The 15,884-nt window shown below is 34.2% G+C and overlaps 2 protein-coding genes across 7 annotated transcripts in view; one reads left to right on the top strand and one right to left on the bottom strand.

Moving 5' to 3' along the window:
- The first annotated feature begins 1,023 nt into the window (after positions 1-1,023).
- On the top strand, positions 1,024-11,278 carry THAP9 (THAP domain containing 9). The gene is made up of 2 exons (XM_079778053.1): positions 1,024-1,171; positions 4,965-11,278. Exons 1-2 carry the CDS (start codon positions 1,074-1,076, stop codon positions 6,817-6,819), a joined length of 1,953 nt encoding a protein of 650 aa, XP_079634179.1. The 5' UTR covers positions 1,024-1,073; the 3' UTR covers positions 6,820-11,278.
- Positions 11,279-11,417: 139 nt separating this feature from the next.
- LIN54 (lin-54 DREAM MuvB core complex component) overlaps positions 11,418-15,884 on the bottom strand; it is a 64,289-nt gene continuing 59,822 nt past the window's right edge. For all 6 annotated transcript variants that reach the window (XM_079778010.1, XM_079778013.1, XM_079778009.1 and 3 more), the window contains exon 13: positions 11,418-15,087. In XM_079778010.1, the coding sequence (XP_079634136.1) occupies positions 14,886-15,087 (202 nt within the window). In that variant the 3' untranslated portion in view covers positions 11,418-14,885. The remainder of the gene's footprint in view (positions 15,088-15,884) is intronic.

Genomic DNA, 15,884 nt, shown 5'->3' with positions numbered 1-15,884 from the left:
AAAAATCAGTGATGAGAGTGAATCATCTATCAGCTGCCTCCTGCATCCCACACCCCATTCCCTATCCCCACCCTGGGGTATGACCCCAAAAACCTGGGCATGTGCTCTGATCAGGAATGGAACCGCCACCTCCTGGTTCATAGGTTGATGGTCATCCACTTAGCCACACCAGCCAGGCTCAAATTCTTTACAGTTTTAACTGCTACATAATTTGTCACTCAAGTCCTTTTACAATGGAGTTGAACTAGATAATTTGCAGAATCCCTTTGAGTTTGAAAATTGTATAAATCTCCAAATATTTTCTAAAATATTCCATAGAATAAATATATGTGTCGATTTGAAAAACTACCTAGTCTTTGTGAACCAGGATGTTTAAAGAGGGGCAAAATAAGAATTGCCAACTTACTCTTTGATGAGAGAAGCAGATAATTTGGATTTACATTCTGGTGAATAAGGAGCATGTCCTGCTTCTAGAAGAGTAGGTAGCTCTAGCCGAGAATATTTTGTGTTTTTCCAAGTGAGGAATAGAGGTAATTAATAGATGTCCCACTGGGAACAGGGGTGCTTGTTTTGTTTTTTCTCAGTGGTAGGAAAGATTGTCTGTTCAATCCAAACATTCCCCAGAAATGTTTCTCATGACTAATTTTTACCCTCATATAAAAGTAACCAGGGAACAAATAAAACAAAAAATCTCCTCATAATCAAGAGGCTTAATTTTATCCAGTTATTTTCTTTTCTTTCCTGTGTCTCTAAAAATCTCCACTTAGGCTGTCAGTGAAGTTAAATACAGTGATTCAGTGGAAACTTTTTTCTTCCTTCTTTCTAGCAAAATGATTCAAGATAAGTTGGTCTACAGGCTCAAAGATAGGATATTAATCTCTGAACAAAATCAGTTAAAATGTGATTGTATTTAAATTTTGGTGCCCAGTGCATTTTAAATGAAAATTTTATGCTCTATACCTGAAAATGTTACTGTATATGTTTTTCATCACAAAAGAATAAATAAATTTATTTTAACAGATTTTAAATGGGAATTGTACAACTGGAGTGAAACATCTGAGTACTCTACAGAAATGAAGCAATTTGCATGTACACTCTATTTGTGCAGTAGCAAAGCCTATGATCATATAAGAAAGATTCTTAAACTGCCTCATTCTTCCATCCTGAGAACGTAAGTGAATTACTTTATTGCATTATAGAGATTAAGGCTATTAGTATTCACACTCTCCTTTATTAGTCCATTTCCCTTTTTAAAAACTTCCTATTTGGTGTTTACATATTAGCACAATCAATGTTTTCACCAACAAAATGAAGACATATAGTCTGACATCTTTTGCATCTGCTAAATGATAGAGACATTCTGAGTGATACAATTCAAATCTTGAAGTTTTGGAATTTCTAATACACTTCAGTAGTCTTAATATGTGACTATCTTAGAAAATCTAGAAGGGTTCTAGAATGATACCATTGGTTTGAAGCAAAGAACAAAAATCTGAATTTTGCCCTAGCTGGGTTGGCTTAGTGGATAAAGCATCAGCCTGCGAACTGAAGGGTCCCAGGTTCGATTCCAGTCAAGGGCACATGCCCAGGTTTCGGGCTCGATCCCCAGTAAGGGGCGTGCAGGAGGCAGCCAATCAATGATTCTTTCTCATCATTAATGTTTCTATCTCTCCCTCTCCCTTCCTCTCTGAAATCAATAAAAATTATATATTTTAAAAAATCTGAATTTTTTAAAGCTCTGGACAACCTTCATTGGTAGTTTGATGCCAATGAAGGTTGTCCAGAGCCCAGATTATGATAAATATTTTTTTTGGATTTGTGATCAAAATACAAAGATATATTTGTAATTTTCTTACTGTAAAGCAAATAACACAGTGACTGTATTTTAATACCTTATAAATTTAATCTTCAATTTTCACTGATTTTACTGATTTCTGGTTTTACTGATTTCTCTTTACTTTTATTTATTTACTTGGCTTAAACAGAAATTTATTGTTTCAGAGTTCTGGAGGCTACAAGTCCAAAATCAAGGTGTCTGCAGGGTTAGTTCCTACTAAGGGCTGTGAGGGAAGGGTCTATTCCATGCCTCTCTCCTTGACTTGTAGATGGTAGTCTTCTCCTGTGTTTCTTCCATTATGTGTTTCTTGGTCTAAGTTCCCTCTTTTTATGAGGATACAGTCATGTTGGAGTGACCTCATTTTAGCTTGATTACCGCTATAAAGACCCTATCTCCAAATTAGGTCACATTCTGAGGTACTGGGGATTAGGATTACAATATAACATTTTTGAGGGGCACAATTCAACCCATACCAGTTACTTTCCTGCTGTATAAGCCTCCCATTTCCCATAGACCAAAGGCCAATTCCTTCCTGTGGCTTCCTGAGCTTCCTGCGATGTGGCTTCTCCTGGCCCTGCAGCTTCTCTCTTACCTTCCACTCTGCTCTCTTGCTCCATTTGTAAGGCATTTCTTGCTTCTTGCTTTAGGGACTTACTATTCCGTCTGCCTGAAATGCCCATTCTTTCTGTTAGTACTGATGATTGATCCTCACCTTTCAGACTCAGACTAGGTATTACATCCTTTCAGAAGCCTGGCCTACCATTCTTCTCCCAATTCTGGATTAGGCACCTCTCTTGCACACACTATATGGAAGTGAATCTTAAGTACAATAACACTGTATTCCACACTATACTATGAGCTGCCCAAGTACGAGGCCTACATCTGGTTCTTTGTTATACCCAAACACACCCTAATCCTGAGCAGTGCTTGGAACACAATGGTCCCTTGATGAATATTTGTGCAATTGAAAGAATGCCTAGATGGTAATTAGGATTTCGAATAGCTGTAAGAAAGACAGTGTATCTCAAGTTGCTGTCTAAAAACCAGCACTCCATTTAATTGGAGTTGGGGCAGAGACGAGCCAGGATTGACAGGAGCCATCTATCTCTTCTGGAAGGTGCCTCTTGGTTTCTTGTTGCTCCAACTTGAAAACAGAGTCACAGGGGCTCTGAGTTGAAGAAACTCTTAGATACCATGTAGTTAAACCCCCTCATTTTAAAGAAGGGAGAAATGGAGGCCTGGTGGGAGAAAGGGCCTCAATTATCATAACTTTTTTTTTTTTTCCATTTTGGGGAAAACATCTTTTTTTGTAAATTGTGATGTGATTGACATAAAATTCTATTAGTTTCAGGAGTACATTTATTCAATACTTGTACATATTGTAAATTGATCACCACAATAAGTCTAGTTAACATCCATCACACACACAACATTTTTTTCTTATGGTGAGAACTTTTTCTCTTTTTTTTGGTTAATCCTCACCTGAGGATAGTTTCTCCATTAATTTTTAGAGAAGAGTGCAGGGAGGAAGGGGAAGAGAAAGAGAGAGAGGAAAAAACATCGATGTGAGAGAGACACATTGATTGTTCACCTCCTGCGTGTGCCCCAACCAGGGCTGGAGATGGAACCCGCAACCCAGGTACACACCCTTGACCAGGAATGGAACCTGTAACTCTTTGGTCCATGGGCCAGTGCTCCAACCACTTAACCAAACTGGCCAGGTAGTAATGAGAACTTTTAAGATGTACTCTCTTTGCAACTTTCAAATATACAATACAGTATTATTTATTATAGTCACCAGACTGTACATTATATCCCTCTTAAAAAATGAATGAGAATTTTTCTCCATATACACTATTAAAATACTACTACTAAAACATTTAGAAATTAGAGAAAGGAAGGAAAAGTCATTCATTGTTCCTCTACATTCTATATAGGCAATTATTGTTACCATTCAGGGAATTTTCTAATAGGCTTTTTTCTGGACTTAGATTACTAGTTTTTTACATAGTTGTGATCTTTTTAAAAAAATATATTTTTTTATTGATTTTAGAGAGGAAGGAAGAGGGAGAGAGAAATAGAAACATCAATGATGACAGAATCACCTTTTGGCTGCCTCCCGCAGGCCCCCCACTGGGGATCGAGCCCGCCACCCAGGCATGTGCCCTTGACTGGAATCGAACCCGAGACCCTTCAGTCCACAACCGACGCTCTATCCACTAAACCAAACCAGCCAGGGCTAGTTGTGATCTTTAATAGCTGCATATTATCAGGGAATTGCATCCTAGTAACTCAGGCATTCTCCAGCTATTGGACATTTACATTGGAGACTCCCTTAGTTGCCCCTAAGAGTATACTTTTGAAGCTATAAGGAGCAATGAGAAAAACTGAACAAGGCACCAGCAAAGCTGGGTTTCACACTTGTGCATAACTAGCAGCACAATATAGGTCAAGAGGCTTAACCTTTCCCTCTGTCCCAGATTCCTAACTATAAAATGAGGTAGATGTACTAAACGTCCCCAAAGTTTCCTTCCCCTTCAACAATTTCCTCATTTCAGTGAATTTACAGGTCAGACTGGTTTATGATCTGAATTCTAAATACATCAATTAGAACAAAGTGAGTAATTGATTTATATACTTTTAAAAGAAGTAAATGAGAAATTAAAAATTATTTTGTGGTATGTTTGCATCTTAAAATACTACTCTGTTTCTAAGTTTCTCTATTACCTTACTATTTTATGATAATTTTATTTACTTGAGAATTTGGCTCCTTACACTTGGCTTTATTTCTTTAGAGATTTAAGGCTACTTCAGTACCATTTAAGGCATTTTCTCTCCTTTAAAAAAGAAGTGTGCTTTTTATTTATTTTAGAGAGCAAAGGAGAGGGAGAGACAGATAGAAACATTGACGAGAGAGAAATACCCATCAGCTGCCTTCTGCACACCCCCAATGGGGATTGAGCCCACAACCTGTGCATGTGCCCTAAATAGGAATCAAACTGTCCTCTTGGTGCATGGGTTAATAACGCTTAACCAGAGCCACACCTGCAGGGCAGCATTTTCTCTTTTTAAATTTTTTTAATTTCTTCATTTGTGTCTTATATTTTTCAATTTTTTTATTTTCCAGATGGTTATCCAAATGCAAACCCAGTCCAGGTTTCAACAGCAACGTTTTTTCTTTTCTTCAACAAAGAGTAGAGAATGGAGACCAGCTATATCAGTATTGTTCACTGATAATAAAAGGTGTATCTCTCAAACAACAGGTTCAGTGGGATCCCAGCAGTCAACATTTGCAAGGGTTTATGGACTTTGGTCTTGGCAAACTTGATGCTGATGAAATGCCACTTGCCTCAGAAACTGTTTTGTTGATGGCAGTGGGTATTTGTGGTCATTGGAAAACACCTCTTGGTTATTTTTTTGTAAACAAAGCGTCTGGATATTTGCAAGCTCAGCTGCTTCGTCTTACTATTGGCAAACTGAGTGACATAGGGATCACAGTTGTGGCTGTTACGTCTGATGCTACAGCTCAGAGTGTTCAGATGGCAAAAGCATTGGGGATACACATTGATGAAGACAACATGAAGTACACATTCCAGCATCCTTCATCTTCTGGTCAACAGATTGCATACTTCTTTGATTCTTGCCACTTGCTTAGATTAATAAGAAATGCATTTCAGAGTTTTCAAAGCATTCAGTTTAGTAATGGCACAGCACATTGGCAGCACCTTGTGGACTTAGTAGCACTAGAGGAACAGGAATTATCAAACATGGAAAGAATCCCAAGAAAACTTGCAAATTTGAAAAACCATGTACTAAAAGTGAATTCAGCTGCCCAACTCTTCACTGAGAGTGTGGCCAGTGCGTTAGAATGTTTGCTGTCATTAAGCCTGCCACCTTTTCAAAATTGTATTGGTACCATCTACTTTGTACGCTTAATTAATAATCTCTTTGACATTTTTAATAGTAGGAACTATTATGGAAAGGAACTTAAAGGACCTCTAATGCTTGCAACTTTTAATAAAATTAATCAGGTATTAACTGAAGCCAAGACGATTTTTGTTACATTATCTGATACTAACAATAATCAAATAATTAAAGGTAAGCGAAAACTAGGATTCTTGGGATTTTTGCTTAATGCTGAGAGCTTAAAATGGCTGTATCAAAATTATGTTTTCCCAAAGGTAAGGCCTTTTCCATATCTTCTTACTTACAAATTCAGTCAAGACCATCTGGAATTATTTCTAAAGATGCTTAGAAAAATACTAGCAACCAGTTCTAACCCTACCTGCATGGCATTCGAGAAAGCTTACCATAATTTGGAGACCAGATACAGGTTACAAGGTGAAGTTTTTCTAAGTGACCTGAGCATCCTCGACATCTCAATTGCTCGAAGGACTGACATGAACCTGGGGACAGTTCAACGTCATTATGGTGTCAACATTATAAAGACTCCTTTTCACAATGAGGATATTTGCCTAGACTGGTCTAATTGTTCACTAAGTGAGGCATTACTAGACCTATCAGATTATAGGCGAAATCTCACCTATTGTGCTGGTTATGTTGCAGATACATTATCAACTCTTTTAACTTGTGAGGACTGTGTCAGTGCACTGTATGCATCGGATCTCAAAGCCTCTAAAATTGGGTCACTGTTGTATGTTAAAAAGAAGAATGGTTTGCATATTCCTTCAAAAAGTTTATGTCAAGTCATAAACATTTGTGAGCAGTTTGTAAGAACCCATTCAAAAATGCCAGTTTATGAACAACTTCCTCAACAGAGGGAATTATATCTTCAACAAGAAATATTATGTGAGCTTTCTGGACATAGTTATCTTTTTGTAGATTTAGATGAGCATCTCTTTGATGGAGAAGTGTGTGCCATCAATCACTTTGTAAAGTTACTAAAAGATATAATAATCTGCTTCTTAAAGTTGAGAGCTAAACAGAGGGAATTATATCTGCTTCTTAAAGTTGAGAGCTAAAGATAGAGCTCATTTCCCTATAAAACAGCCAGAAAGACTTGAAATGAAAATGTCAAGGAAACACTGGTCATCTTTAGAGGGTTGCAAATGTTTTAAGTTTTGCTAATACCAATAAATTCAGGCATCTGCTAAGTAACCATGGATATTCATTCAAAGGAGAGACCCAAAATAAATTTAAATTTATATTAAGAATAGTTGGTCAACATTTATTTTCAAGTTCAACCTACCATATTTTCTAAATTGATCATTCTGCACAGTGGACAGGTTTATATTCTTAGAATTTACAACTTGCATATTTTATAAAATCTGCTTGAACTTTGGTATGGTTTGCGGCATTTTAACGTTACCAACCTGTGCAAAGCAGTAAGAGCGGACTAGACAAGAAGTACTGGCTTTGAATTTAGTACTGTAAGACTGACTAATGTGACTGGACATAATTTTAATTTGTTCAATCTACTTTAAAAACGAGACAATAACAACTAGGAGTCACAACACATTGACTCCTTTTACAAATAGACTACATTCCTTAAATGAGCTTTGGTTGACAGAATACCTTGAGTATAGTTTTATTTACATATGAAAATTAATGGTTTTAGATTTAGGCTAAATTAAAATATCAGATACCACAAAATCCCTTTGCCAGGGTATCCTAAAATAGAAATATTTATGCTTTATCAGATGGACAGTAAGCATCTGAGCCATGAAATAGTTCCTTGTGCTGCAGTGAAGCTGGGGATTATAGTTTTAGGGACGTACACAGGTGATGTAATTTTCACAATTTATTGTCTCTGGACTTTGAAATAGTACTTTTGAATAATAGAGTGGATAATTACTTGACTCCTATTGAAAGAGCCCAATGCTCCTCAGCAAATGAGAAATTTTTATGTCAACTTCTGCTTTTCTGAAGCCTACTCGTATTTACAGGGAGGCTAAAATAATGAAACATTTCAGTGTTGAATGAATAATGGAATTTTATAGCATGTAATAATTTGGGAAAAGATGGTCAATTGAGATAATAGATATGAAAAAAATTGTCTTAAGTTTTACAGAAATTTAGAAGTAACTTAAATACTGTCAAAGATGGAAATATAATAAGGCCAATTTTCTCACACCCAGAGTTGAAAAGATAAATAGAAAAACATGTAGGTATATGTACTTTCATAAATGGGAGTATTTTAATGGATAAAAGAAGCAAGCAAGCACATTATTTACCTGTGTATGTATTCTTATTGAATGAATGTTAAAAAGTACAGTTAATAAGAAAACTAAAAATTGCAAAAGATTATTTACTGGGTATAAGTTGAGTTTTATTAATTGAAATGTACCCTAAATAGTATATTTTAATATTTTTTATACTCTACCTCAAAGGCTTAAGTTTTGAAATGTAATCAGAGTTGCACTGCAATTTATATTAAGAACTATTGCTGAGAAATCTGAACATTGTGGTTTTTGTTTTGTTTGCCATAGAATTAGTTTAGATTCACCAGGATAAATCTTATTTAAAGGAAACCTGTTTGTAAGTCACCACCTTTATAAATCCACCTTTAGTAACTCAATAAATTTTATAACTGAATAAGTTTTCTATCTGATCTTTACTAAAAACTAGTTCATATCTGTAGTGTCTTAGTTTTTGACGAATGTACTAATATATTCTTATTTTAGAAATTAGTGGTTTGCATTATTTTAAGTGCTGGATAAATTGGAAAAACATTGAAGATAATATTTCCATCACTGCCTTTAGCACAGTTAATTGCTTTTGCTCTAGGGAAAGTGTGCTATGGAATTTTTTAAATAGTCATGTTTGATTAGGGTTAGTTTATAAATTTTATTCAACACCTTTGTCCTTTTTTCTTTGGAGAAAACTAACATTCTCTTCAGAAATGTATTCTTACTTTTCAACAAATAGTACTGGGACAATTGTATATCATCATGCAAAAGTATTAACTCTAAATAGATCAAAAATCTAAATGTAAGAGGTAAAGCTATAAAACTCTTAGAAGAAAAGAGAGTCGGGAACTTACATTGTGATAGTTTCTTAGATATGACACCAAAAGCACCATCAACAACAAATAAATTGGACTTCATCAAAATTAAGGAAAAGAGATGTTGTGCTTCAGAGGACAACATCCATAAAGTAAAACAACCCACAGAATGGGAGAAAATTTTTACAAATCATTTGGTAGAGGATTTGTATCTAGAATATACAGATAACTTTCATAACTCTGTAATAAATAACCCACTTTTTAAAATGGGTAAAGACCATGAGTAGACATTCTTCAAAGGAGATCTACAAAGGGCCTGTAAACACCAGAATATATGTTGGACATTAGCCATCTGGGAAATGCAAATCAAAACCACAATGAGATACCACTTTATACCCACTAGGATGGCTGTAATAAAAAAGTGTTAACAAGAATGTGGAGAAGTTGGAATCCTTATACATTGGTGATGAGAATGGAGAGCCTGGAAACCAGCCTGGTAGTTCTTCAAAGGGTTAAGGAGAGTTACCAAATGACTCAGCAGTTCTACTGACAGGCATATACCCAAGAGAAATAAAAACATGTCCATGTGAAAACTTGTACACAAATTTCATAGTAACATAATAGCTAAAAAGTGAAAAAGACAATGTCCCACTAATGAATGATAAATAAAAATGTGCTGTATTCATACAGTAGGTCACATGGTAAATGTATATTTTACTTGATAACGATCTGCCAGAACTTTTTTTGCCACGTGACTGTACCACTTTGCATTTCAACCAGTAATGTACGAAATTTTCTGTTGCTCTGCTTCCGCCCCAGTATTTGGTTTTGTTTTGAATTAGCCATTGAAATGGGCATGCGTGATATTTCATTGTAGCTTTAAATTTCTTAATAGCTAATGAGCATCTTTTTGTAGGTTTATTTGCCATCCACATAATTTTATTTTTATTTTTAAAAATATATTTCTATTGATTTGAGAGGAAGGGAAAGGGAGAGATAGAAACACAATGATGAGAGACAATCATCCATTGTCTGCCTCTTGCACGCCCCCTACTGGGGATTGACTTTGCAACCCAGGCATGTGCCAGGACAGAGACTCAAACCATGACCTGGTTCTAAGGTTGATGCTCAACCACTGAGCCATGCTGATTGGGCCCATCCACATTTTAGGTGAAATGTTCAAATCTTTTGCCCACATTTGAGAAGGTTGTTTTCTTATTGAGCATTAATTTCATATTCTGCACAGAAGTATACTATTAGATGTGTTTTGCAAATATTTTTTCCTAGTCTAGGGCTTTTCTTATGTGTGCTTTGAAGAGCAGACATTAATTTTGTTAAGTCCAATTTATTGATTTTTTTTCTTAGTTTCATATCTAAGAAATCTTTAACTCAAGGTCACTTTTTTTCTTCCTGTTTTCTAGACATTTTGTAGTTTTAGTATTTACATTTAGATTATAATCCATTCTCAGCTAATTTTGGTGTGTCGTATAAATTGTTTGGATGTTCACATATGGATATCCCAGTACCATTTGTTAAAAAGACTGTTCTTTCTTTAGTGAATTACTTTTGAACCCTTGTCAAAATTTGACAATATATAGATGTCTATTTCTGACTATTCTGTTCTCTTTAATTTTTAGCAATACCACAGTTTTCATTAGCTTTAATGTGTTTAAATCAGATTGGAGTCCTCCAACTTCATTCTTTTTTTTCAAAAGTATTTGGCTATTCTAGTTGTGCCTTTCTATGTAAATTTTATAGTCAACTAGTTGAATTTTACAAAAATTCCTTCTAGGATTTTGACAAGATATGTTGAATCCATAGATTAATTTAGGGAGAAATTTAATAATGAATGTTCCAATCCATAAACATGGTATCTCTCTTTTTAAGGTATTTTATTATTAGAAATCAGTGTTTCCTACATTTCACATACAGACTTTGTACATATTTTTGTTACATTTCATGTTTTGTGGTGCTGCTATAAATGGTCATTTTAAAATCTGTTTCTAAATGTTGATTGCTACTGTATACAAATACACTTCAGCATACTGACCTTGTTAGTCTTAGTGCTTTTTAAAAAAAGATTATTTGTCTTTCCTATATAGGTATTCACATCATCCACAAATAGATATTATCTTATTCATTTTCAATCTATGGCCTTCCCCCTTATTGTACAGTGACCTCTAAGACAACATTGAATAGGAGTGCCTTGTTCCCAATGTTAGAGGAAAAAAATTGTTTTCACCATTTATATATTACCTGTAGGCTTTTTTGTAAAAATTTTTTATCAAGTTTAGGATCCCTGATATTCCCCATTTGCTGCAAGTTGTGTTTTTATAACCATAAATGGATACTGAATTTTGACATGTAATTTTTTTGAAAAAAATATTGATATGTAATTTACATACCATAACAGTCATCCTTTTAAAGCATACAATTCAGTAGTTTTTAGTATACTCAAAAGGTTGTTTTCTGCAACTTCTGAGAATCACATAGCTTTTGCATGTTGATATAAAACATTGACTTTTTTTAACGTTACCTAACATTGATTTTTTAATGATACATAACATTGATTTTTTAATGATACATAACATTGATTGGGGGGGGAGGAGGGTGGCATCCTTTTTATTCCTGGGATAAACCCAACCTGGTCATGATATATTATTTTTATATATTTCCAGGTTATATTTGCTAATATAATTAGTTATTAAAGTCTTTGACCTTATAATAAACATTACCCTGAATATATGCATTTTATTGCTTTTGATAAAAACTAAAGTGCCTTAAATGCAATGCTTTGATAAAACTACTTAAAATAATTTTTAATTCGAAGTTTTTTAAACCTTATAACTGACAACAAATACTTGGCCTGGCCAGTGTTGCTCAGTAGTTGAGCATTGACCCATGAACCAGGAGGTCAGGTTCATTCCCAATGAGGGCACCTGCCTGGGTTGCAGGCTTGATCCCAGTGAGGGCATGCTGGAGGCAGCCAATCAGTGGTTCTCATTGATATTTCTATCCCTCTCTCCCTGTGAAATAAAAAAAAAAAAAAAAAAAAGGAAAGGCACCATAACAAAAAAAAAGATTAATTTACATAAAACTACATAATAGAAAATAACTATATACTCAAGGTTTTCTAGTGATTGGCTTTTCTCTGGGTTGGTGCAACAAAATTCCTATATGAAATGCTTTAAGGGATGCAATATGATCATAGGTAGGGCAGGACGTCCTGGTTTAAACCTGTATTTACATAAGCATTCTCTTAGCTACCAAACTATACAATAGAAGGCTTCTAAAGGTATTTTTATTCACATTTTACATTAGAATTGAGCAAAAGTCAGTTGTCCATATCAAATGATGGGGAGGCTAAGGCAGTAGTCTTCCCACAAGTTGTTGCTCTGCTTGTTTTATTACCAGTAACATTAAGGTTCTGGGTTCCCGTATAGTCCAAAGACCAGACCTGCAAGTTGCTTTTCGTTCTTGTAGGAAGGTGCTTATCATAGGAATATCAAACTTAAGGGAAGGAGTAAGATTGAGTTTCTGCCCTTCAAAAAAATGCCCTCACCTATTTGGCTCAGTGGCTAGAGCATCGCCCCGCTCCAACTGAAGGGTTGTGGGTTCAATTTCAGTCAAGGGCTCATACCTCCATCCCCCGCCCTGGTCGATCTGTGAGGGAGACAACCAATTGATGTGTTGTGTCTCTCTCTGTCTCTCCCTCTTTCTTCCACTGTCTCTAAAAAACAATGGAAAGATGTCCTCTGGTGAGATTCACAATAAACCGAGAGAAAAAAGAATGTCTCATTTCAAAGCTATTTATGTTAATGATAATTGGGCAAAATGATAGGTTTAGTTTTCAGTTGTGCTTTCAAAGTGATGTTAAATTTACCTGAAATCAGGTATGTTTAAAAGGTTTGCATGTTAAAAAAATAATAAAAAAATAAAAATAAAAAAATAAAAGGTTTGCATGTTAAATGGTTAAAAGTGGTATTAAAGAAAAAGTGCAAAATCTTTTTTTACAGAATAGTATAAATGTTTATTTTTTGTATGATTTACTTTGCTGTCATGTTTTTACAATATAGAAAAGTGTACTCTTTGAATAGCTCTAGTAAATATAAATTTAATCTTTCTACTTTGGGATGTAAATAGAGCTAAAAAATTATATACCCAAACCTCCCCAAACAGTATTTTAAAATTGTTGAATTAATGTGGATATTAATCTTATTCAGCAATTTGATGCAAATGCCTAAATACAAAAAATTGTTTAGTAAGTACTACACACAAAGGAAAAGGCTTAATATTTTAGCTTCTTGAAAATCAGTAAAACTAGTAGTATTTGATTGCACCTTCAAATTTTTACAAGCAAAACATTCTCAAGCAATATCATCATACATAATCTATAATTGTAATCCAAATTTCACAAACATTTTCTGCACACTGTATATAAATACACATCACAAAGGTGCAATTAGAATTGAACACAGAATATGTACAAAAATGAACAAAGTTTAGGTTTAGACCAAAAAGGTATTGTAATCTTTTGAAAAATAACTTGATTAGATATTTTACCCTTACACTAATTTACATTTATACAAATTTTAATTAAACATACTAGACAGAGGTGCTAAGAATGTTTGCATTATCTACATTTAAAGTTTACTGCACTATAATTTTATAAATCCAAATTTAAATAGATACTTCAATGAATAACGGACTCTTTTGGATTACTTAATTTCTATTGCCTATATCTTGTGTGTTCATATGAACATATATACACAATTAATATATACAACTATAGGTTTCTTGTAGGAAATGTAATCACATACTAATAATTATTGAGGATTAAGGTACCTAACAAATGCCTGAATTCCAACATGGTTTTTTCTTGTCATAAAATCAGAGTCCTATTATAACAGGCTCTTAAATTCATAAAGCTGTTGAATTCTGAAAGTGATTTGGGTTATTTTAGTAATTATATGAAAACACTCATACCTTCAGTGTACCAAATCACTGGCTAAAAATAATGCCATATTAAGCTTCCCTTATAAAAAAATACCCACTACAATTTTGAAAGCTTTGTTAAGGAGGCCCATTTCAGTAAATTAACTCTCATACTGGTTTGAAACCTCTTAGTTCAAAAGTCTATAAAGAGAACTGCCTATACAGATGAAAAATCCTTCCCTACATTCATCTCTTAGAACTTCAATATTCTTTATTTCTCCATCTAATTCAACTTTTATACGTGATTATTATATAAGGTTCTATTTTACCACACCTAATATGTTTAGCTTCTATTTATAGGAGCCTTTCATTTTAATGGTACCCAGTAATCACCTTGATAATTTATTTCAAATACATACCACTTCCTTGAAAGAAAATGAAAAAAATATCCCAGAGCATTTCTTACTCACTTCTTATTATAAAAACACATTGCCCATCCTTTGAGAATTAATCTATTATCCCTTAATGTCTTAAAAAAAAACAACACAAAATAACTTTTTTATTTTAAAAGTGTGCCTATGGATTACTTCCCCTTCTTACATTCCCAAAGTGACAATAGGATATCATTCCAGAATCCACCCTAAAAAGTTGATTTTTCTTTAAAAATATAGTACTTTTTTAAACATCATTGAAATATGTTTCATAAGAACTTGTTTATGTAGACATTCTATCTGCTTATAGTCTAGTCTAGTACCAGAGAATGACTGGGAAATACCAATGCTGCTTTGGCTTTTTCTACTGAACAAAGTCATACAACGCCATACATTATAAATTATAGTAATTTATAAATGTTCTTTGTCAATAGAGTCAGAGGCTAGAACATCTAATTCTTAAGAAACACAAGCAAATTAAAAATCTATATAATACAATAAAGAAAAATTCAATTTAGAAAGGGGCATAAGCAGATTTAACTAAGATTTAAAATGTACTAATTTCCTCATTTAAAATTTCTTCTCAATATTATAATTTCAGGTCTCACAAGGACTGAATTAACAATACAATAATTGTTAAACTATCTTCCAGAAAATCCAGTGTCCCTGCACCTTCAATTTTCTGTACAGTTCCATTTATCAGTCTTTTGCACAAGAGTTAGCAATTCATAGCACAAGGGTCACTTTTTGCTTTTCCTGCAGAGTTGATAACGCTCATCAAACATCGTCCGAATTCTTCAAGTATCATCCGTTCAGCTGCTGCCTTTGATTTTCCCTTCTTGTCTGCCTGCTCAGCCTGGGCAAGAAGGCAATTACACGTGGCTTCGGCTACTTCCTTAGTTACAAATGTAAATGGCAATCTGAAATGATGTAGAGAAAGAGAGATGATGGGGTGCTGAAAAACTACAAAAGTGGGTGGCACTGTTTCATTTGGAAATCTGTTGACATTTTCATGATTCACCAGCACACTCAATATCACATTTATGCAATGAGCACAGCACATCTTAAAGGGCTATAAACAGTTAGGCCTGGTTTTATGATTGAGCATATTTGAAAAATATTGTTCAGAAAATATAACATTTTACATAAAATATGTCTTATTACCTAGACAAAGTTATCTAGTTTACTAAAAGATGTAATTCTACATGCTGACTTGATATTTCTATAACAAAAGTCCTGATTCATAAATGTAAAGTCCACGAGTGCAGTCTTTGTTTCATTTACTGCTGTTTCTTCACTGTATAGAAGTGTCTGACACAGAGACACTCCAAAAATATTTGCTGAATGAAAAGATGAATTATTGGGAATCGAAAGCACTATCTCCTGGACAACCCTAAAAATAAAGTACTTTCCCATATTTCCACATATTTGTTTCTTTTAAAAATCAAGCACCCCAAAATTTTGCATTGTTCTATCACAATAAACAAAACAAGGGGGAACCAAATGCTGCTCATACATGGAGTTTTATTCATAAAGATCTGAACTACTGAGTTCTGAATTAGAGCAATCCATCCTGAGGCTTATGATATGTAGCCAAGTGTTAAAAGCCTTCAGGAGACAAAATTGGGCAACCTAAATCTAACCACTAACTCAGCAACTTTTAAGCAGTCACTGATAGAAGAAAACTGCAGAACAAAAAAATGAAGTGTTTAATTCA

The sequence above is a fragment of the Cnephaeus nilssonii genome (genome assembly GCF_951640355.1).
Source record: "Cnephaeus nilssonii genome assembly, chromosome: 1".
In the NCBI taxonomy this organism is placed as follows: Eukaryota; Metazoa; Chordata; class Mammalia; order Chiroptera; family Vespertilionidae; genus Cnephaeus; species Cnephaeus nilssonii.
The sequence above is the reverse complement of the archived record's forward strand: the minus strand, read 5'-3'. Positions and strand labels throughout refer to the sequence as shown.

Excerpts from the sequence above, each read along its gene's own strand:
- THAP9 (XM_079778053.1), top strand. The coding sequence starts at position 1,074 with ATGAAGCAATTTGCATGTACACTCTATTTGTGCAGTAGCAAAGCCTAT. Across the intron at positions 1,172-4,964 it reads CATTCTTCCATCCTGAGAAC|ATGGTTATCCAAATGCAAAC; the intron begins GTAAGTGAATTA and ends TTTATTTTCCAG.